This window comes from Electrophorus electricus, chromosome 6 (genome assembly GCF_013358815.1).
Source record: "Electrophorus electricus isolate fEleEle1 chromosome 6, fEleEle1.pri, whole genome shotgun sequence".
Lineage (NCBI taxonomy): Eukaryota > Metazoa > Chordata > Actinopteri > Gymnotiformes > Gymnotidae > Electrophorus > Electrophorus electricus.
The window spans coordinates 22,121,224-22,143,478 of record NC_049540.1 but is presented as its reverse complement, the minus strand read 5'-3'; the positions used below and the strand labels follow the sequence as shown (position 1 = coordinate 22,143,478).

Here is a 22,255-nt window from a genome sequence, read left to right as displayed (position 1 = left end):
ATTGAGGAAAATAGAAGGCCAGAGGCAGGAAACAGTGACCACAGTGAGAAGCCGTACATCAAAAAAGTTGCTTGACGTGCATCAGGAGATGTGGAAGACAGTCAACAAAAAGTTTTGATGGACCCTTAGTAGACTTGGCCCTGGGAGGAGAACTCTGCAGAGCAGGAGCTGCTGCCCCAACCACCGGAGCTCCTGCTGAGGTGTTTTTGTTTACTATGTGGGTGGTGCGGCCATCTGCTGAAGACAAAATGGCGGGCAATGGGCTCCCTCAGCTGCTGACTGATGCAGCGTCTCCAATCACACAACATGAGTAATGTCCTTAACACATCATCTTTGCACCTGCAGAAAACTGCATGGGTTCATAGTACGAAGCCTTTCACCATCTAAGCCAACACTACTAAGTGGCACCGTCAAATGAAACTGGCTAGGCTGTAGTCGAACCTACTGCAAAGATGGCTTTGCTTTCTCAGAGGTTGGATGCACAGTTACAACTTCATCTTAAATATAAATGTGTGGTTGCTGGGAGCCAGCCAATATGTCTTTCTGTAGGGAAAATGGTAGTGGAATTCTACAGGGCAGCTTGCCTGTGAGAGAATGGACAGGACTGTCCTATCAAATTTCTATGGTGACAAAGTGAGTTAAGATTCTTATAGGCAAGGACACAAATTGAGGTTAAAACCAATTAGCAGCACAATAACAAATATTATGTATCCAATCTTAAAACATGTCTTTTTCTTCCTTCTCACCCATTTATTTCAGTTTTGGTTTTGATAGTGTTCCCTTGAAGCTGATGCTTGACTTTTTGTGCAGCCATGGCAACAGAACTGTCGTATCTTAGTAACAAAATTCATTCATTGTGAGAACTGTGAAGAGAGATTCTTTTCAATGACACAGCATGAATCCTGTGCACAAATATTAGCAATATTTAACCGTTTTTAATGGCTGAACATAAGTTGGCATTCAAACAATGCAATGTTATTGAGGCAGAAGATATATGGGTTCTTAAGGATCAGACACTTGTGCTGTTTGCATGTTTACATAACCTGAAGAGTACAGGGTTTATATAACCACTGCCCCCTCACTCTGGCCAGGCCTGCACTACGACAGGTCTGCACATTACTACACCATGTGTTCTGAGAAAAGGATGGTGCAAATTTGTTCGACAAATTCAAAAGAACTCATTTGAAAAGTCAGAGAAATATTTCTTAAACATTTGCAGCCATTTTCTTTAGTCATGCCATTTCATTGCAGTCCCTCATGGACAGGTAACAGAGGTTCTTAGATCTGTTGATTAGTTCCTTCATGACTGTCAGTGGTAATTTGTTAAAAACGTGAATGTGACGTGTATTTGGAGGGGGTGGAGAGGAAATTACTGCATTGCTGACCTATCTCAACACTACCTCTCTATTCCCACATAAATTGAGTGAGAGTCTTTTAAGCTGGTTTAAAAAATGGTGGCTTTAAATAGGGCTTTATTAAATTTGGAATCAAATGGGACATTCCCTTGGTTTATGCAATTCTGGTTGTTTGTTTATTATTCTGGTTGTTGTTTTAAATGACAAATAACAACAAATGTTCTCACATCTTAAACTGACTGTGCTTATGTAATTATCATTACACTAAAACAAACTGGGTTCAAACTAGCCTCCGCTAACATGTTTTGTCGAATATTGGCTTCTACTATTGCTAACTGTTGCAAATATATTTGAATTATTATAAATTGCTCAGTATATAACGTATAGATAATCGATGCTTTAAAGGACAAATCTCAGTCAAAAATGTTGAAAGAGGATTTAAGGAGACAGAGAAGGGCAAATAAGGATAAGGGAAGGGCAAATGAGGAGACTCTGAAAAGCTCTGAAGGTTTATTTTACCCTGTAAGTCACATGTCCAATAGGCTGTCACAGCCAGGGCTTCACTCTACACTACGTCCCACCTACTCCCATCTGCTGCTCTACCCACCAGCCCCATGTGCCAGCACCAGCCATGAATGAGCTCATCTGCTCCCTGCTAGAAATCCACAGGGCAGAACGTAACCAATACTATAACATTACACACACACACACACACACACACACACACACACACACACACAGCTGCATACATACAGCATACATTCAAACACACATAGGATAAAGGGACAAAGTCATTCAAAACCTTTGTCCTTCTTTCTTAAGCATGGATATCTTCAAATCACTCTGTAATACAAATTATTATTCAAATTCAATTAGTCATCATTTAACTGATTTTTTTTTACATTGTGAGCATATAGTTTAAAATAGCAAATAAATGGATAAATAATATCATAAACTGTAAAGATTTCTGTAACCTAAAGTTTGAACTTTTCAGCCATGCTACTACACTGATGAAAGATGTTTCATCTCACACATATCTCTCACAGGTTGTGTTTGTGTTACACTGTCACCCTGTGGAGGCATCTGATTAATGCAGTCAGTATATTTGCTCCCTCTATATGCACAAAGGTAGACCACACTGACAAAGTATTTTGCTTTTGTATAAACACATGGATCATGGAGAGTGGCCCTCAGTGTCTTTGGTAGGCTGGTTTATTTACCCAGCCCTTTCCTCTACATCAGCATGCAGAGGATGCAGCATGCAACTAGACATGATAGACATTATCTCTAGATAATACTTTCTTCTCATTAGAAAAAAATGGTATTCACTGTATTGTCATTAGAACAAAACAGCAAATTTTTCCTTTGGCATTACTGATAAAACATCATGTAGAAAACTAAGATGCACTGATCTCCTTGGAATGATTACATTAAAAGATATTTAATATGCATTACAAATTTTAGTGATACTGCAGTGAAAGACTCACCGATATATTCACCAAAATCCACATCAAAAAATTCTCTTTAGACTTCTTCCAAAATATTAGCAACATATAGAAATCTGCAGAGTAAAATAATTTGATCCAAGTTAAATCTGATACAGAGTTAAAATGACTCTCATGGAGTTCATTTTGAATGAGTTTATAGAACACCTGAGTTTTATTGTGTGCAAATGTACTGAATGTGTGAATCTGTAGTGAGAAAGTGGGAGAAATAAATGTCCCAATGAGTTATCACCTTTCCAGAATAAGTCCACACTCACAGGCTAAAGTAAGTTACACGAGGGAGGGAAATATTTCACAGCTTTGCTAGTACATAAAACTCAGGACCAGTTTCTCTCAACAAAGCCCCATAAATTATCTCCACTACTTCCCTGGCCCTGCGTGCTAGAAGGTGTAATGCTCCACATGGATAGAGAGGCGCAAGACAGAGCTTCTCTGGTAGTTCAGGAGGGGGCATCATCTCCAGGTCCAGGACGTACTCTTTAGGTCCCATCACTGCCTGGGCCAACACCAGCATGGCACTGACATCGTCGATTTACTGTGAAAACAAACAGATATCAGTTCATCTGTCTTGTGGCCACTATGTATATGAAAGAGTAAACCCAGGTTCTGTGTAGAATGAGATTATCAGTGACCTTGGCACGCACTCGAATGTAGAACTTGTCACCATCATCCCCAGAGCGGATGTGGAAGGTGTTATAGGCTCCAGGATACACACTGGTGGCTTGGATGTGGAAGATATAAGAGGACACTGACCACTCAGAAGTGATACTAATGTAGCGATATACCATGGAGAAGGGCAGATCTTGACACTCTGGCTTTACTGCCGGGCACACACAGTGACTGGAGGGAGAGAGAGAGAGAGAGAGAGAGAGAGAGAAAGAGAGAAAGAGAGAGAGAGAGAGAAAGAGAATGTAAGGAACGAACATCTTTTTAAAATGTTTTGTCTGGTCACACATACAAATGGAAGGCTTCCAGTGTGGTCTCTGACCTCATTTTGGCTGAGTTTAAATTGAGAAAAAAATAACTCAAGGCCTGTAGTAAGTAAATGTTAAATTTGTGTGTGTATGTGTGTACTGTATATGCCACTCGCTTCTCTGAGACTTGGATGTAGGGGTTCTGGCAACGATTGGACTGCACACAATGGTATCCTCCATGGAGGTTCACACATTTCTGTCTGTCCACACACTGGTGACTGCCTGACTCACACTCATTCATATCTACATACAGACAGCACAGTCACAAAAAAGACAATGAAGTGCTAATGCGGGGAATCTGGCCGATTACATAAGCAAGGATGAGGGGTACCTTTGCTCTTTTTTTTTTGTCTGAATGAGTCACCATTTCCAGTGACAAAAATGGGCATTACAGCCATGAGGTGGAAGGGGACTATTTTTTCCAGGACTAAGGGCAGTAGTTTTGATCTGATATGCAGAAATGAAGCCTTACCCTGACAGAGCCTTGCACCCATGAGCTGGTAGCCCTGTGGACACCCTTGCACTCATCTGTGGCACTCATCTGTGTCTGCCATGAAAGAGGTAGAATGGAAATAGATAATGAAAGATATGGACATACTGAACAGTAGCGGAAGAGAAAAATAAACTCCAAAATCCACACAGATGTTGTATGTGCTTGCATGCTGGTTTGGACATTCATGTTTAAAGACATCAAGTCACTGAAGAAGTTAGTCACTAAGAGCTGAAGTAACACTTACCATTGCATGAGAATCCACCAGGGCCAAGGTCATAGCCCTGCTCACAGCGACACAGGAATGTCCCATAAGTGTTATAGCACTGCTGTTGGCATTGGGCTCCCATATCAAACTCATTCACATCTGGACAGACAGAGACAGACCTGTCACTCTTTCCAATAATTCCACACCGGAAAAATGTGGTTTTTGATAGTTTTCACAGCAGCAGGAGCAGTCAAAACTTTGAGAATCCTCAAATCTTAGTGTAGACAATGGCTCTGAAATATCTATTGTTTCTAGTGGATGACACTGGGATGAGGGGGTTCTAACTCACCCACACAGGAGCAGTTGTTCCCTGCCAGCTGGAAGCCTGGCTCACACTTGCAGGAGAAAGATCCAGGCACATTGACACAGCGGTGTTGACAGTAACGATACCTGCACTCATCGATGTCTACCAGGAAGGTGGAGGGTTAGCACACAGACACATAGTGACACAAAGTTACTGTAAATGAAAAAAAGCTGGGGATAGGACAAAAGCCATCTGTCTCACCCACACACTCCAGACCAAACTTGCTGTAACCATCAGGACACTGGCAGGTATAGGTGCTCAGTGTGTTCAAGCAATGCTGACTTGGCTGACAATCATGCATTTCCAATTTACACTGACCTGGCCAAGTTTGTTTTTGCTTCTATCTATCTATCTATCTATCTATCTATCTATCTATCTATCTATCTATCTATCTATCTATCTATCTATCTATCTATCTATCTATCCATCTATCCATCTATCTATCTATCTATCTATCTATCTATCTATCTATCTATCTATCTATCCATCTATCCATCTATCCATCTATCTATCTATCTATCTATCTATCTATCTATCTATCTATCTATCTATGCAACCCTCCCCCTGAGCCTCATAGTCAACAGCACAGAGACTGAATAGTTCACTGGATTCCACAGGCAGATTGGACTGTGACTGGCCAGGCAGTTCGGGGGCAGTGATGACTGAGGTAGACACAGGTAACCTCCATAATGGTTAAAGCATTTCATCTTGGAAATCATCTCACACTCATTTATGTCTGAGGGCAGAGGGATGAGGGAGAGAATAGTTTTAGCTTCCACACTGGACTCCCTGTCAGACTTGAAACAGACACTAGGAAGAGTGACCGGCAAGGTCAGGAAGTCTGTGTGAGTTGCATTTCACCATCTCATAATAATTAGCCTTAGTAACGTATCAATTTATCACATTGCCTTTCTCACACTCTCTCTCTCATGACCTGCCACCCACCTTTACAGCATTGAGTTTGTGTATCCCACTCATAGCCATCTGTGCACTCCTGACAAAGAGAAAGATATGGACACACATTTTGACAAACTGTCTGCAACTTGAGACATACTGTGTTTGCAATGATTAACAGTTACACTGAAACAGCTAGGTTGCCAAGAACTACTTATCTGGCCTTGTCACATGACTGACATGACTAACAAGGCCCAAAATGTCACAAGAGAAGAAAACCATACAAACTCCAGACCAATATGTGGAAAGCTGTGCACATGAAAAAAAAAAGAGACTGAAATGAAAAATAAATGAAATGGGAAGAAAGAAGTAATAACAAAGAAAATCGTTAAGATGAAAAGAATGCTGTACGTCTGCTGATTACCGTGTAAGTGTTGCTTTCAGTGGGTGACTGACCCTCAGAAGCAGAAAGGAGCAGCAGACCTGCACACAGTAATATACACGCAGCCTTCATGTTTACGCCAAGTGCACACTGCTGACTGCAGGAGCATCCTCTCACCCTCACAAACAATCAGTCAAACTAAAGTTAGACAGGCAGGAGTCTGGCAGGTGAGTGGATGTCCAGTTCTGGCTGTAGCACCTTTTGATATGAGGATAAGAAAGGTAAGAAAGAGAGAGCAATTGGGAGAGAAAGAGAGTGAGAAAGTGAAATAAATATAAGAAATAAAAAGACAACAGTTAGACAAAATATGTAAGCCATGCAGATGATTTAATTATTTTATTATGGAGCTGAAAGCCTGTAGCCAAGCAGTTCTAAAGCTAAAATGCTACACAGGCAACATCACATGGTCTGAGTCTTTGGTTAGATGGAATTTCATCTCCATCAGTTCTCGAAATAGTGTGGTGTTACTCTTTGTCAAAACCAGATAATGTATATAAAAAGATGTGAGAAGGAGGAATTGCATTCCTGCCCTCTGATATGTAGGGGCAGCAGTCCACCTGCTGGTGATGATGTTTGCGCTGGCGCACAGGCCACATCTTGCCCCAAGGGAATAACCACACTGAGCTCTCTTTATCAAATTCTCTGAGACAGTACATAGCACTACCTCAGCTCAAACATTAACAGCATACCATTGAGAAAAGTAGTTCTGATGTGCACTGAATTAGAAGTTACAGTTAAAAATGACTGCCAGTTCTGTTTTGGTAAATTTTTTGTGCTTAAATGTTAAAATATGGTAAAAGCTTAGATGATGATAACTTTTTATTTTGTATTTATGGCATTTAGCATCTTGTACTTATATTTATATAAGAATTCACATATATCAGTTACTTTTGTGTTCAGAATTGTTTGCAAAACCAAAATTTACAAATACATTTAAAACGGGACAATAAATGTTGGCACATCATGTACAAGTACAGTAAAGTTAATCAGCTGACTTCAGAGTACCTTTAGTGTAGTGGTACCTTTAGTGGTGGACTGTTAAATGAATATTAATCTATTATTTTTGCCATAAAGCATGTGTAACTAATAAAGAAATCACACTGTGTACATTCTAACACTGGCCATTCAATCTGTTTAGAAGTTGTGACCCATCTCAAAAGTCTATATACCATTTATAGTAGATTAAATATATGCAATATATTTGATAATGGTCAGATTAGATTGCTCACCTAAAATGAAAATGAAAAATGTTGTAATTTCATTTTAGCTATCATCTAATGACAATTATTATTTTAATTTTTATTGTGGTCCATGATTGTCCACAATAAAACCCCACAATGGCTATTGGAATGACAGACAGTAAGTACTAAATAACATCTGTGTGAGGTGAGGGAATGTGAAATGTTGAGTTGTGTGACAAATCCACAAGCTTGTGTCTCATGCCAATTAATTCCTTCAGATGCATTAAACAATTTAAGGTTAGACTATTATATACATCTATCCAACAAAAATTAAGATAATCAAAATAATACAGAAGACCAATGTACTCAAATTTAAGAAATTTGCTTGTTACATTTGGGAAAATCAATGAGAAAATAACAGTAGTAAAGTTCCACCACTCATTGCAGGTATGTCCCCAGCTCCTGTGTGGTGGGCTAAACCCTCTATTCTCCTAAAGTTCAATCTCTCTGTGGTCTTGGCTCTCTCCTCCACACCTATGCTTCTCTTAATGATATTCAGGCCCTTTTTGCTCTCTCCCACCACAGACTCAATACTTCCAGTAACACCTGAATAGATGTACGTTTAAAATAGGAGGAGAGATGGAGAACCAACAATGTGTGTGTTTGTGTGCATGTGTGTGTGTGATACAATTAACTTAACTCAGCCCACTTTCAGCCCTCCCCACTCTAGCTTCATCTCTGTCTGATCTCTTTCTGATCCCCTATGGTTCAAATTCCTGGTCTCTTACCAAAATTCCAAATTCACATTTCATTTTCATAGGAAAAACAATACACCTGGGTTCTATATGTCAAATCCTATCAGAGCTTAATTTCACAAACTTTTCAGGATTTGAGTTACTGAAAGCACACATTTTTGGCATGATCGCATTCATTTCAGCAAACTATATACAGTATAAGCCCCCTTAAGTCTCTGTCACTCTACTGGATAGTTACTGCATGAGAGTGGACTCAAGGAATGTAGACACAAATTAGTGAGAAAGAAAGAGTAAACCAAAAAATAATGTCCTGTATATACTGCATCTTCAGCCACATGCCAGGAAAATCACATCATATTTTTTTTCATTATCACTGAGGTCTGGGCACCATTAAGCACAACAGCTAAGTGACTGGAGAAGTCAGTTCTTTTGAGACAGTCTTATGAGCTGGCCACAAGCTCATGCGACACCTCTCGCGAAAAGGTTGCAGTTCTTTTCTGTCGAAATATGGAGAAACTTTCCATGGCCGCTCGTGAAGGCTGCGGGGGTGACAGCTGTCACAGTTCAAGGATTTTTACAAGCCAGTAAAAGTCCAGCACTGACACCCCCCAACCTCCTCTCCAGAGCCGCTAGGCTAATTGTAGCCTCTTGCTGTGGAGCCAATCCCTGAGGCACGCAGTCACACCCTGTCACACAACATACACGCCTAGAGTCTTTTCTCACAGTGATAAAACATTGTTCTTTTCCTTTCTTTCTATTTTATTCTGTGTTATCTGTACACAGCGTAGTGCATGGTAGATAAATGACCCAAAAGAAAAAAAAACGGTCATCAGCCATTACTGTGTAAAAGTATATAATTTACTTAATTTGCATAATGAACTTATCAAACTTATTTAACATGGCACTTAATAGGTGTGTGGATGGTGTTAAAATGATTGGTGGAGAGGTGTAGTGAAGAAATCAGAGGTTATAAAATAGATTTTGGAATGCAAGAATGGTATTAGGGTGACCAGCTCTGTGAAGATGGGACAGGCTTGATTGACCAGAGCACCGTTTTAATGATGGTACATTTTCATAATGCAGCTTCTGATGATGTCCATATATCTTTCCTATATCACTTGAAATTTTTTGGGAAGACAGTAATGTTTTTAATGAATGTCCAAAACAAAAACAAAAACACACACACAAACCTGAATGTCTCGTGTTTGGGTAGTACTAGTGTAATGCATGAGGATTACAAAAGTCTTAGATCTCAAAGTGTCTACTTAACAGAGTTTAATGAACTGAAGGCAGGAGGGAGTCTAGGTGCACTGCTATTAACCTGGCTATACCATCCTTTCTTTTGGCTCATTAAGTCTTTCTCATAAAAACATGCTGAAGTAAACAGTAAAAGAGAACATGTTTGAGATGCTTAAATTGACCTAAAAAAAGGAAAGTACAATCTCCACAAGTGTATTGAACAAATCATGCACATACCTGGTATTTGTGAGTTTAGAGGTGACAATAATCAGTTATCTGGAAAGATTATATATAATCAGTTATGAAATGCTAGTAAAACTAAACCTTATGTAGTAAATGTAGTCTGATATTTTAATCTGTCACTCTCCCTGACTTGACTGCTCCCACACTTCCTTGTTCAGTATAGCCGTCATATTAATCACCAGCCATTTGCTTGCCCCCTGTTCCCTGTTTACCTGCCCTATTTAAATTCTGGCTTGTCTTTTCTAACTGTGAAGTCCCCTGAGCCATCTCTTGAGTCTGAGTCTTTCTCTCAGTGTTCCCAGTGACTGCTGTTTGCTGATTACCTGACTGAGTTTACCTGGCCCTTGATTTTTTTTAAAAGAGTGTTTGCAACTGTATCCTGTTTCACTTGCCATTTGTAGCATAATAAAAGAATCAGTATGTAAAAAAGCCCAATAACACAGAAAATAATTAAAAATAAGTTCCAAAAAAGGATAATTTAAAAATGCAAAAATAAATATACAGATGGAGTCATACTTCATCTTTCTATTATTGTAACAATCCCAAATAAATATGGGTACACTGACAGCCAATGTGCAAAATGATGAATAAAGTTAGTGGCAACAATATATTCACTGAGGTATACATACACATGCACATACACATCTTCTTGTCTTTGTTTATTCATCTATTTCAAGTCTACCACACTAGGGGTGTGATCGATGCTATGACACCATAATATTCATATTTAGTGAAGGTGCGAATATGAGCAATACAGCACATTTTTTCTTCTATCTATTGAATTTATGGGAATATAGCATAATTGTTCCTATTATAATCCAGTTTGTTTTGTGAATACAGTGTGGCATATCATGTAGCCTAGTCTGGATTTAACAGATACATGAATGACAGGATGCAGTGGGAGTTTGGAACAGATAAGTGCTGGGATTCCACACAACATGCAGTGTTTCTGTGACTCCAAATTAATTTCATACAGATACCTAAAATCTAGACCTTTGTTGGATTAAATAGTGACAAGGAATAAAAATTATTTCCCCTAACAATTTGTGATTCACTGAAATGCGTTAGAAAATGCTTTTCCTTTCACCAGTGGCCAAATATGCAGTCTACTTCTGTCCTGATGAGGTGTTCTGACATGCTCAGTTATCTGTGTGGCTTATATGTTAAATACATATCTGGGAAAGCATTTAGTTTTGTTCAGTACTTTTTCAGGGGCTGCACTGTGGATGGCCGGCAATGCATTTTGCTCTTTTAGACACCTTAAAGTTAGCCTCCATCGCAGTGAAAACTTTGATTTTCCCCTGAGTTGGGCGCATGGTGAAAACATGAATACAGACATATAAATTCTGTCACGATTAGTCCCTCCCAGTTTCCGTGTTCTATGTTTTCCCTGTCTTGTATACCTCAGCTCCATGCCTTAGTTTCGTTTTCTCCGCCCCTCGTTTGATTGCTTACACCTGTCCCTCGTTTCTACCTTAAATTCTTGTATTTAAACCCTGTTGCGTTCCCTCTGGTCATTGGTTCTTTGAATCCGTGCGTTTATTAGCTTCATTGTGGTTGTTTACTTCATTGCGTTTATGGGTTTGGTGGATGTATTTAAGTTTGTACTCCGTGTCTTTGTGTTTATGCTAGCCTTTGTTATAGCCGGCTGTTTGCCTTCGTGTGTTTTGTTTGTTTGATCATGTATGCCCGTAATCTCCGTATTGGCTCAATGACCCTGGATGACCTTTACGACTACGACTCTGGATTTGCCCCTAATAAATCTCGCTCTTCTCCACAAGGTTTTGATCTTGTGATCTTCTATCCATCCACACCTCAGAGCTGTAGAACACTGACAGAGCAAAAGGAAACAAATCATCTTTGAGGATAACCTTATATGTAAATTGATACATGTATCTTCTACAAGGACAAATTTGGAAGTACTACTACCATTGTTTTTGCCAGTTTGTACTATTGCAAGAGGATATTGATGACCATAGCAGTGCTTTTAATACTTTTCTTTGTTTCTTTGGCTCAGGTGATCACATCAGTATCTAAGGAGAATGGGGTGTACCTGTTTTGCAATTCAACAGGCATTGGAATGGAAGGATTACCATACATGTAGAGATGTGGATTTAAGAAATATCTTACTTTTTGAGTGGTGTCAATTTTTCCAGAGCTATATAAAATATACATTTTTGTAGTTAAACTGAACCTGGATTCTCATTCGAGTTTTCCGTTCCCACTTCAATGACGTTGTAGTTAATTTAGGATGTCAATAGATGGCGCATTTTAACGTGCTGAAAATCACTAATCCGTAATGATTGCTGTAAAGCCTGAAAATGGACTATCCAGGTTGTATTTTTGAATGAAATATATTTCAGATTTCCATCCATCCATCCCCAAAATGCTGAATTTAAAAGTTTTGACAAAGCAGTTATTAAATATGTACACTGTGAATATTTATTGCACATTTGCAAGACTACTAACTAATCCAGCGCGTAAACTTTGGAAACTGAGATGTGATATAAAATACAACACGGAACAATCTTGAATATTAAGTTTACTGTACAACGTTTTGACTATATATTGTGACTTTCTAACCATGGCATATGACACTACAAAATACAGTTGCTATTTAAAATTACTAAAAAAAAAGTTACCAGTGTGACAACTATTGCCATTTTGATTAAGTACTTTTAAAAGCTGCTTTTTCAAAATGTCCTTATTCAAATTAAACGAATTAAGATACGCCATCTACAGGCGCCTTAAAATACCTAGGAGCCCGTGGCCCATCAGGTGAAATGCGATCGTGATTAATTTTCAAAAGATTGATTCAGCTGAAAACGATATGTTCGTGAAAATATTCGTTAATGGTTAAATCACTCCGCTCATCTAGGAATCCATTAAGAACATTCCAGAAACATATCCGGACGGTGTTCTGACATTTGTCTTTATTTCAGAGCAGGTTAGCGTCACAGCGTATTTTGTCGTAGGACCATCTTACAGTTTTATACTGCCACCTACTGCTGTGGCATGAAGTTCAACGGGACTTTGTGCCTGCGACAATTCAGTAATGATTTCGATTTATTATAGATTAGACGCGTATCCAAAACATTTACGAATAACAACTTATTACCATTAACTGAAATTAATAATTGCAAGAACTGAGATCAGTATTACTAAGATCAGCATTACTTGCAAGGGACTAAGTATCACTTGTGTTTCACTGAGAATATACTGTATATACTTGTATCACATATATAGCTTTTAGACAGACATTGAAATCATACATCTATACCAGTCCAGCTCCATGATGTACAAGTGCATGTCAGACTTTGGGGATTAGTTTTCTAAATTAGTGAAAAATGAAAGGGGAAAATAAAAAGAAATAAAATAATGTGAAACTGAAATAAAAGTGCTATTCAGATAAAAACAATATACATACAAAATGTAATGTCACTTAGACAAACATGGTGACAATTACCTTTTAACTTTGATTATACACAGAATAATAGGACTGGTCTGAACCTGCAGACTCAGTTCTGAACTTGCTAAGTGTTGAGTTATTCAGGATTAGTGTCATCCATCTTACAGACAGGTCTATGTGCTTCCAGAACTAACTCCAGCCTCTCTCTCTCTCTTTCAAGCCCAGCAATCTCCTCCTCTAGCTGAGACTTCACAAGCTCCAAATGTTCGGTCTCCTACAAGTGAAGCATGAGTTTGTCATATTTTAGCAGTAAATATACAATACAGTAGAGAAAAACCACTGTTTATGTAATAAGCTACCACAGAAAGAGGCCTACACATAATGGAACTGAATGAAACCTTAAAAAAAAAAGGAAAATGCATGGAACATCAAGGTGAGAATGTAGACAACTAGCTGATTAATGTTAATGTTACAGTTTAATATCGTTGGTAAGGCAGGGTAAAAGCCCCATTGAAATGCTTGACTCACATTTTGTAATGCATCCATAAGCATGCGGCGACGATCCCGACACCTAGCAGCTGCTATTCTGTTCCTTTCCCTGCGAGCTCTCCTCCTCTCACACTCCTCATTGTACCTCTGCACATGATTCAGACAGAAAAATAACAGCTCATCTCTACTGAGAACTTAATGCAAAAAAAAGAGGGGAAAAAAAGTCCAGTTCATAATACAATTTTCACAAACCTTTTCCCCCATTTACATAACCAAGATGGCTGGGAGAACCAAGTGATCACACTGCCATCTTGTGGATTATAATAGAGAAAGTACAGATTTTCCAAATATTACTCTTCTTACTCACCAACGTCCCAATTCCCAAGATGGTCCACCCCTGGGTATGTACTATCTGAATCCCGCGCAAATACTACTACAATGACTCACCCTGTAGGCCTCTATGTGACTCAGGTGCAAATCATATTACCCTTTTACCATAACTGGATGAGTCAAATGAAAAGCCTCCTCCCCACTTTCACCGTTTTCTGTGCTAAAATACCTACAGCAACATTTAAATCTGCAACTTACATGTTCATACATGTGGCCCTTGTCCACACTTTCAGAGCTGTCCACTGACACAGCATGGAGCAGGTCTGGACTGGAAGCGTGTGTTAGGCAGGGGCAGCTTGATAGTGTGATGGGCAATAATGAGGATAATGACTCCCAGGTGGACTCTACTTCTGAGACTAGAGAAGACTCAAGCATCCACTGATTATCTGTGCTAGAGGTGACAGTATCGAGGTTAGGGGTAGATGTGGTGGTATCCATGATTTTCTGCAAAAATATAGATATTAAAATAAATAAATAAACGAATTAAATAACTGATAAAAATTACAAATAAACGCGCAAGTGACGTAGAAGAAAGCTTCACTGAGTGATAGCTATTCTCATATAAATCAAGCTCATTTAGAATACCGTAAGATTTGCATACGCGGTGTTTTAAATATTTGCATCGTTTTGTTTGATGATTCTATTCATATCCTCATTTATACGTTCCTTTCTTTTCGCTTGTTAATATTAATAACGTTTGGTTAAACTGAGTTATCTTAAATCGGTTACAAACCTGAATCTGCACAGCGTTATTCAGGTCCAGTCGTGCTGACATCTCGGTATAAGGCCCATAACTGAATGTTACACCTCCTTCGCTTTGATACATATCCACGTTGGTCTCTCAAAGGTTTGCGCGGGGCATCATGATTAGTAAGACCAGTGCAAATTATTTAGGCTCACACTTGCTTGGAAATCGGAGTCTTCCATCTTCTCTCTGGTGTCAATTAATAGGCTAATATTTGAAATAATCGCGCCACAAGGAGAATTCAAATGACTCCCAAACTCCTGTGAAATAAAACTAGAAACACGTGATACAATTTCTTTTTGACTACCCTAGTTTGGTACAATCCCTCCCTTCTTTTGCCCTGCGTGACTCTGTCCCTGTCCAATAAGACTGTTAGTCATGAGTTATCTGAAGGGCAGCTAATCTTCCCAAAGTTGTCAATAACCAACTAAACCTAGAAGGTAATGTTGTTTCCAGCGCGCTTTAAAAAAACCCAACTTTTTCCGCAGTTTTTGAATCTACTTTTAGAATTAATTTAGTTCACTTAAACAGAGCAAAAGATATTGCTTTCAGATGAAGGTGTGTGCTTTTTAAACTTTTCTATAGACTACTATTTCGAATACGATTATCATCTTGGGTCCACAAAGCCTTTAAACTCATAGGCGTTTAAACCCAAACTAAAACAAGGCTATACCGCCCGTGGACAATACAAAACTAAAACACGTCTATATTTCCCTAATCGCTTGGCCCCGTAGCTTATAATTTTCATTTCTTCTTCAGAGTTTTAAACCCCCAACCCACACCGTTGCTATTCTTACTAAAATAAACCTCTTTCCAATGTCCACGGTCCTCTTCCCTGTGTCCCTTTAAGGTGTCATTTAAGCCTTTGCTTTGTTGTTTTGGAAGCCTTTGGAACTCACGTTTCAATAGCGGCAACATTAAAACATGAAATATAGCTTTAGGCTGTGTACGATTAAATTCTCAACTGTATAATATTTCTACCCCATTTTAGTCATACCAGCAAATAGTTTATGCCTTCATTATATTTGCACAAGTGTTAAAATCTTGATTTCAGTCATCAGTGTGTTATAAAGTATTGCTTTCTGTATTTTCTATCTTGTTTATTTGAATATTTTCTTTATTTTTGCTAATATTATAAAAGTTTTGTAGGTGGGGTTTTGTGAATCCACTTCCATAGCTAGTAACAAATGTCTGTTAGTGATTCTCATCGTTGCAACTGACTCAGTGATGTCTCACCACTGCTTTAAAGGCATAGGACCTAGGACAGCTCACCAAATAGTCCACATGTTGTCCTACAGTCTGAAGGTGCTTGTTAAATATGTTTTTATATCTTAGCAAATTCCATTGGACAAGACTGCAGTAATGAGAGTGAAAGTGAATTTCATGTCATGATTCCAAACCAATTTATGACCTCATGTTTTGAATGGAAAACCCCTATCAACTGCATCTTTAACATCTTGAATAGTCAGTTTTTCCACACAGCTGGATTTTCAGTTGAACATTAAAATAATAAGTGAAAACCTTTGAAATCTAGGCAATCTGTTCATGAATCATCCAAATGAGACTGCCTACTCAGTGATGAACTCTGCTAGGATATACATAAGTAGTTATTCTATTAAGGTGTCACAGAAATGTTTGTGCTCTCACTATTCCCCTCAGCATAATTCAGCTATTCTTATCCAACAGCAATTTCCTATTACATGAATCACAAAAATTTTTTGCATGATACTTACTGTCTCTATTAGTCAAGACACGTAATATCTAAATAAATCGAATACGTATTATTGCTGTTTAAGACTTTATTAAAGAAGCACTAACACTTGGAGAGTAGATTAAAATTATGTGTAAGATTACAAATAAAAATACCCCAAAAAGTAGTTCAGCAAAAGACTGATATTTTTTGGATACTGTAGTCTTTGTTTACAGTTCTGGAAGGATCTGTCATTTATAGAGGTCTGTAGGCCCCAACAGTGACATCAAATAGTTTGTGGTTGTTTAGTGTCCCTTCTTTGTCCAAAAGAAAGTAGAACTTGTGATCTTTGACTTTGAGAGGAATGAAGGAGGGTGATTCATGTCTATGGGCATGACAAGCCACTTGATTCAAAGGCACTGTTAGACACCATGCTTTGTTAACTCCCAGGGGGGACTGGGTAGACACTGTCACCTTTCTGCCTCCCTTATGCAGAACCACACGACTGACAGAGCGACAGGTGAACAGCATACCCAGACCAACAATTCCTCCTGCTAGAGAGAGAGAGAGGAGAGAGAATGTGGGTGGTTAATGTCTTGAGAGTTTGGCTGATTTCTTCAATCAAATCCTCTCATCCTTCAGAATAAAAAAAACCTGTGTTTATATGATCAAAAGATCTAATTTCACTTGCCCAAAATAATGAGTAACCCTGATCATTGACAAACCCATGCATTAACTTTGCAGCTATAGAAAATAAACTCAGAATTGTAATGAGCAAACAGTTTCTAGCCTTTTCAGGAAATGAGATGCCCTTCAGGATTTTGGCACATATGCAAACAGTAAAGGTAGCCTAATAATGTTATTTTTCCAGCTAGTTACATAGACTGAGAGGGACAAAAAAGAAACTAGCTACAAGTTATCTGAGCTACAAGTTATCCAATACATTCTTAAAAGCTTACCGATGACAAGACATCCGAGAGTGAATCCAAATCTCCAAGCTTTAGATCCGAGGTTCATGTCAAAACTGAAAAGTCCTAATTCAGCTTTGATTTTTTGAGAGCCGTTATTATTTTTTTGAGTGTTTCGAAGGCCCGTGAATGCAAAGTAAGCCAAGTAAGTCCAAAATATAAACTGACCTCCGCAAAACAGAGCCAAGAATCTAAAGAAGCGAGTTCGGTCATGTTCAAACAATATAACATCGTTTAAGACAGCTGTTGACGTGAAAGAGTGGACATTCCGCAGTTGCTTACTGCTGAGTAAGTAAAGTTGCCCTTGAGGTTTAGCTGAATGCCATCTCATTTGATTCAAGAAAGTTGGATTATCGGTGTTATTTAGCACAAACCGCTGTATACACGGCATACATGTCAGTCGGTTGGATAAACCACTGACATTGGTGCGACAGGTACGCAATGTAAATAGCACATACTGAAAACCCATAGCTTCCTCTTTTGCTTTTTTGCGTTTCCTTTTCTTTTGCTTCTTTTGCTAACCTCACGAGGTCGTTCTCTGTGAATCGATTTTACACTCTATTACTAGGCTAGACGATAATCAGTTTCCTTATGAAACGCCTCACAGGACGCCACCATATTCTTCCTATCTTAAACTACGGAAACTGCTTTGGTCCAAAAAGCAGACATCCCACCTACCTAGACTATGTCGATGATTAGAAAGTGATGAGACCCTAGCAATTATATTTCCTATTTGTTTACCCCACGGCCGTCTCAAGCAGGCCTGTAGATTTAATTTTATTAGTAGTATTTAATCACAACACATAATCCAAAAAAACAAACAAAAAAAACCAAAACAAACGCGTAATGTAATTTGATACCCTGAAGACAACTAAAACGGTTTTGCCGCTATTCCGGCTTTATTGCTTTTTCTTTTTACTGACCTCCCTGACGTGATATATCTCGGGATGTAATAAGCTTTATTTAATTACGGTTTCTATGTCTGTATAAAGTACTTTGAATTACCACTGTGTATGAAAAGTGCTATACAAATAAACTTGCCTTGTCTTGCCTTGCCTTGAAAAATCAATATGTGATGAGTGAGATACCAAGTGCTTTTTGGATAAATTCAGGTCATAAACAGAAGGAAAATTATCAGTAAATATTAGCAATAAGCCCAATGCAGTGTATCTTGCGGTCAGCCATATGATTTTATGTGGACCATTGTAGCAGTTACGTCTTCATTTTTTTCTTGACATTTTCCAAAAGTTCATTTTCGGTAAAATAGTTAAAAGTTGGAGAACTGATTGCCCCACATCCTGAAGCAGAGAGAAAAACAGTTAAGTATATACTGCATAAATCATGACGAAAACAGATTAGACATTTGAATTTGAATTTACCTTATTTAATAGGACAAAGTCCACAGATATAAAAGAGTATATAAATCTGGTAAATTTGAGCTTTAGTCAGAAACAGAATTCCAAATAGTTTCTTGTCATGAGAATTGATTTTAAAATGACCTCCAATCTACTATAAAATGTTTAAGCGTATTTTTGTGGTACTGGTGCCGAGTTGGGTTATGGTAATCTATGGCAACTTTCTTAAAAAATGAATTATGAACATAACTACCTTTAGGCTTAAGCAATCCTTATCAATTGTGTTGCAGTAGTGTTAATAGTAGTAGTAATTATATATATATATATATATATATATATATATATATATATATATATATATATATATATATATATATATAACTAAAAGGAATAATAACAATAACAACATACATCATTAAAATATTTATATACCGCTAATATAGAATGGAATGGAAGAGTAAAAAACCTTTTCAGTCAAATTTTCCATATAATTACTTTTAAATGATATATTTGTTAAACTCACAAACACACAGGTGGGGGAGGTTGGAATGGCTGGAATGGCTCAGGATCCTGCCTATTGTCTCCTTAATAAATCTTATCAGATCTCAAAGAGGCTGATGACCCAGTCTTATTTGCATACAGTTGTGGATATCCATCTGGATATCGGTGTATACCTGTGAAATATATGTCAAACAGCATAAAGCCAGTATATTTTAAATAGTGTATTGACCATATACGATTCAAACTAAATGAAGCGGTATGAGACCTGATGAAACATTAAATATAAGAGGAACATATTCTGTGTTCTTATGCTGACTTTATTAGTGCTGTGACCATTGTTTTGTTTTGTTTTTTTATGTTGAATTATCTGCTTAATTTCTACACAGGCTAGACTGAAGTGATTTAGTAAATAAAGTAAAAAATCTTGTCAGAAATAATGTAGTGACTTGTGGGACCCCACCCCTCACCCCGCCGGATTGTCAATTCACTCCAAAACAATGCCTACTGTTTTGCTAATTGCTCTAAATAAACACACGCCCTAAAAACACACGTTACTTAAAAGCGAGGCACACCCTGAAGGACCAATATTTCTCATTTGTTTAAACCAGGGGAAAGAAAGGACTGCACTTATCTTAGATTCTTTAGTAAAGTATATGGATAGTTTTGCGTGTGACCAAATAAAACATTGCCAGTGCTGTTGGTGCATGCAGTTCAGCTGGATAGAGAACCGGTTTGACTTGTAGGTTTACTTCACTTTAATGGGTTGTTACCGTTAATTTTACGCGCATGCGCGGGTTTACCTGGCGTCGTTGTGAAAAGTGTAAAGGACTAGTTTATTTTAGTTAATCACATGAATCGGATAAAAGTCCCATTCTGAATCCATTTAGAACTAAATTAATCGATTATCAATCGACTTTAACCGGATGATAATACAAGAACAGACTGAATTGTGACAGTCAAGACAATCTTGAAAGGTGTGACCAGAAGTGATACACCTTAATGTCAACGAAAGTACTGGTCGATTGAAACAACCTTGCCGTCCGGACATATAGTCTCGATTGCGCAATAATAAACACAGAAATGCCGCGAGTCTTCTTAGTTAAAAAGACAAGTTTTTTTCCCGGGAAAAGAAACTGGAGTTTGCTACCGGATTCCGCGAGAGGGGACATATATATACCAGGTGAGTATATATGGCTTGCACTTTTAATACAGTAAAATATTTGTTTGCTGTGAAAAGTAAAATGAGTGATTTTGTTTATAAAGATTTGATTTGTCTTCTAACCTAAGGTATAATTCCAGGGCTACATCTAAAAACTACCTTAGCGCTGAATAAGTGAGATGTTGTGAGATGTAGTTAATACTTCTTTATGACAAAATGTTGATAACAAGTATACTGTGCCATTGCTCTGGAACTAATGGTCCATAACAATATTGAGATACCATGTATGGAGTTTATTTGCCTAACGTTTGTCAACTGTTAATAAACTTGATTTAATATGTAGTAAATATTGGCTGCTTTTTTTTAGTTTCTGTCTTTCCTCCCCTTTATGGACAAGAACACTTGGAAGCCAGCACTGCAGAGATCTCTGGCTCTCCAGCCCCCACCCCCACCCCGCAGGGCAGGAATGGACAGATGCACACTCACTCCCCTGGCCTGGCTGCCCAGAAGCCCACCTCTACTGCAGAGGATCAGCCAAAGCCCAGCTCCCAGTGCCCTTTGAGCACACTCAGGACTTCTTATGTCTGCTCCAAAATTAAGGTCAGTAAAATTAAGGAAAACCATAATTGTGTCCCCTTCGTGTAATTTTCTATGTGGATATAAGTATTAGAACTTCACTTATTGTATTATTATAGTGCCAATTATTTTTAAATTGTTGTCTTCCTTGTTAAATCTCCTATGAATTGCAAATACCCCCTTGCAAATTTATCCTGCCGTCTACCATTTGTTAAATTCAGCTGCGGGGTCAAATACTGCCTCTGAGCTTTTCGGAGAACTAAAATGTCTGCAAAGCAACATATATAGTCTGAATTATTTTAATATTTAAGACAGAGGTGGATATTGTACTAGGCCACCTTGACACTTCTCCTATCTCCCATTTTCAAAAATTGGCTGTGCTGGTAGATCATTGTTTTATTTTATAGTTTAGTCAGATTTGCTAAGCTGGGACAGAGACACTCTCTGGCAAGGAATTTCGGCCAACCACCTAAAAGTGTACTAGAGAATGTATTTCACTTTGGGACCGAGGGGATTTGGGAGGGAGGTGGGAGCTGTGGTCAGTGAGGGCAGTGTCCAAGTCTTACAGTTGGGATACATATGCACCATCCACTAAACCAAAGAGCTGACTGTATAACTGACCTACATCCCAATTCTTTGTTTATTTTTAATAACCAGATAACCATGGGTGAAATGACAAGTGATGTATCAAGTGTCTCACAAAACAAGTCATCAACAGACATGCCATCTATTACACTCCCTTGTCCAATATGCCATAAGACTTTTAGTAACACCCGGATGATAAAACGTCATCTGAGGAGTCACAGTGACTTTAGGAGGTACCCATGTGAGTACTGTGGGAAAGGCTTCAATGACACTTTCGACCTCAAGAGGCATGTGCGCACCCACACAGGTATATCTGTCATTATGTGTTACCATTGTTTTGCTCTCTCCCATGTTCAGTAACATTACTAACCCACGTGTCTCCTCTTCAAGGTGTGCGTCCCTTTAAGTGCTCCATGTGTGACAAGGCCTTCACTCAGCGCTGTTCCCTCGAGTCTCACTTGAAAAAAATTCATGGTGTCTCTCAGCAGTATGGCTACAAAGAACGCAGGGACAAGCTATATGTGTGTGAAGAGTGTGGTCTGACAGCGCGGACACAAACTGGCCTGTTCGTGCATATCCAGACCAAACATCCCAACAGCAGAAGAGTTAAAGACAAAAACAGCTCAAAGCAGTCACAAGGCTGGCAGAGCAGAGTATCCCTCGGCTCACCTCACACCCAGTGTGATGTGGAGTCTGTTGTTCGAACTGATGCTATTGTTTGACAAGTTATCATATGAT

At 38.5% G+C, this 22,255-nt stretch overlaps 3 protein-coding genes and 1 pseudogene across 3 annotated transcripts; 1 reads left to right on the top strand and 3 right to left on the bottom strand.

Moving 5' to 3' along the window:
* Positions 1-3,241: 3,241 nt before the first annotated feature.
* LOC113575126 lies at positions 3,242-6,304 on the bottom strand (annotated as a pseudogene).
* A 6,315-nt stretch (positions 6,305-12,619) lies between these two features.
* Positions 12,620-14,713, bottom strand: fosl1b (FOS like 1, AP-1 transcription factor subunit b). Its single transcript, XM_027006466.2, has 4 exons — positions 14,672-14,713; positions 14,137-14,382; positions 13,588-13,695; positions 12,620-13,333 (listed from the first exon to the last, which is right to left on the bottom strand). The coding sequence occupies exons 1-4, from the start codon at positions 14,711-14,713 to the stop codon at positions 13,196-13,198; spliced, it is 534 nt and encodes a 177-aa protein (XP_026862267.2). The 3' UTR covers positions 12,620-13,195.
* A 1,754-nt stretch (positions 14,714-16,467) lies between these two features.
* On the bottom strand, positions 16,468-17,971 carry tmem223 (transmembrane protein 223). The gene is made up of 2 exons (XM_027005402.2): positions 17,333-17,971; positions 16,468-16,927 (listed from the first exon to the last, which is right to left on the bottom strand). The coding sequence occupies exons 1-2, from the start codon at positions 17,808-17,810 to the stop codon at positions 16,629-16,631; spliced, it is 777 nt and encodes a 258-aa protein (XP_026861203.2). The 5' UTR covers positions 17,811-17,971; the 3' UTR covers positions 16,468-16,628.
* Positions 17,972-20,224: 2,253 nt separating this feature from the next.
* On the top strand, positions 20,225-22,239 carry ovol1b (ovo-like zinc finger 1b). Its single transcript, XM_027006490.2, has 4 exons — positions 20,225-20,377; positions 20,724-20,956; positions 21,590-21,824; positions 21,908-22,239. The coding sequence occupies exons 1-4, from the start codon at positions 20,278-20,280 to the stop codon at positions 22,237-22,239; spliced, it is 900 nt and encodes a 299-aa protein (XP_026862291.2). The 5' UTR covers positions 20,225-20,277.
* Positions 22,240-22,255: the final 16 nt, after the last annotated feature.

What these genes read in the sequence shown, in the direction of transcription:
- fosl1b (XM_027006466.2), bottom strand. Translation starts at nt 14,713, where the DNA reads ATGTCAGCACGACTGGACCTGAATAACGCTGTGCAGATTCAG. An exon ending in ATAACGCTGTGCAGATTCAG is followed by an intron (nt 14,383 to 14,671) that starts GTTTGTAACCGA and finishes ATATTTTTGCAG; the next exon opens with AAAATCATGGATACCACCAC. An exon ending in AGGGCCACATGTATGAACAT is followed by an intron (nt 13,696 to 14,136) that starts GTAAGTTGCAGA and finishes AATCATGTGCAG; the next exon opens with AGGTACAATGAGGAGTGTGA.
- tmem223 (XM_027005402.2), bottom strand. Translation starts at nt 17,810, where the DNA reads ATGGGTTTTCAGTATGTGCTATTTACATTGCGTACCTGTCGCACCAAT. An exon ending in TCTCGGATGTCTTGTCATCG is followed by an intron (nt 16,928 to 17,332) that starts GTAAGCTTTTAA and finishes CTCTCTCTCTAG; the next exon opens with CAGGAGGAATTGTTGGTCTG.
- ovol1b (XM_027006490.2), top strand. Translation starts at nt 20,278, where the DNA reads ATGCCGCGAGTCTTCTTAGTTAAAAAGACAAGTTTTTTTCCCGGGAAA. An exon ending in ATGTCTGCTCCAAAATTAAG is followed by an intron (nt 20,957 to 21,589) that starts GTCAGTAAAATT and finishes TTTAATAACCAG; the next exon opens with ATAACCATGGGTGAAATGAC. An exon ending in GCATGTGCGCACCCACACAG is followed by an intron (nt 21,825 to 21,907) that starts GTATATCTGTCA and finishes CTCCTCTTCAAG; the next exon opens with GTGTGCGTCCCTTTAAGTGC.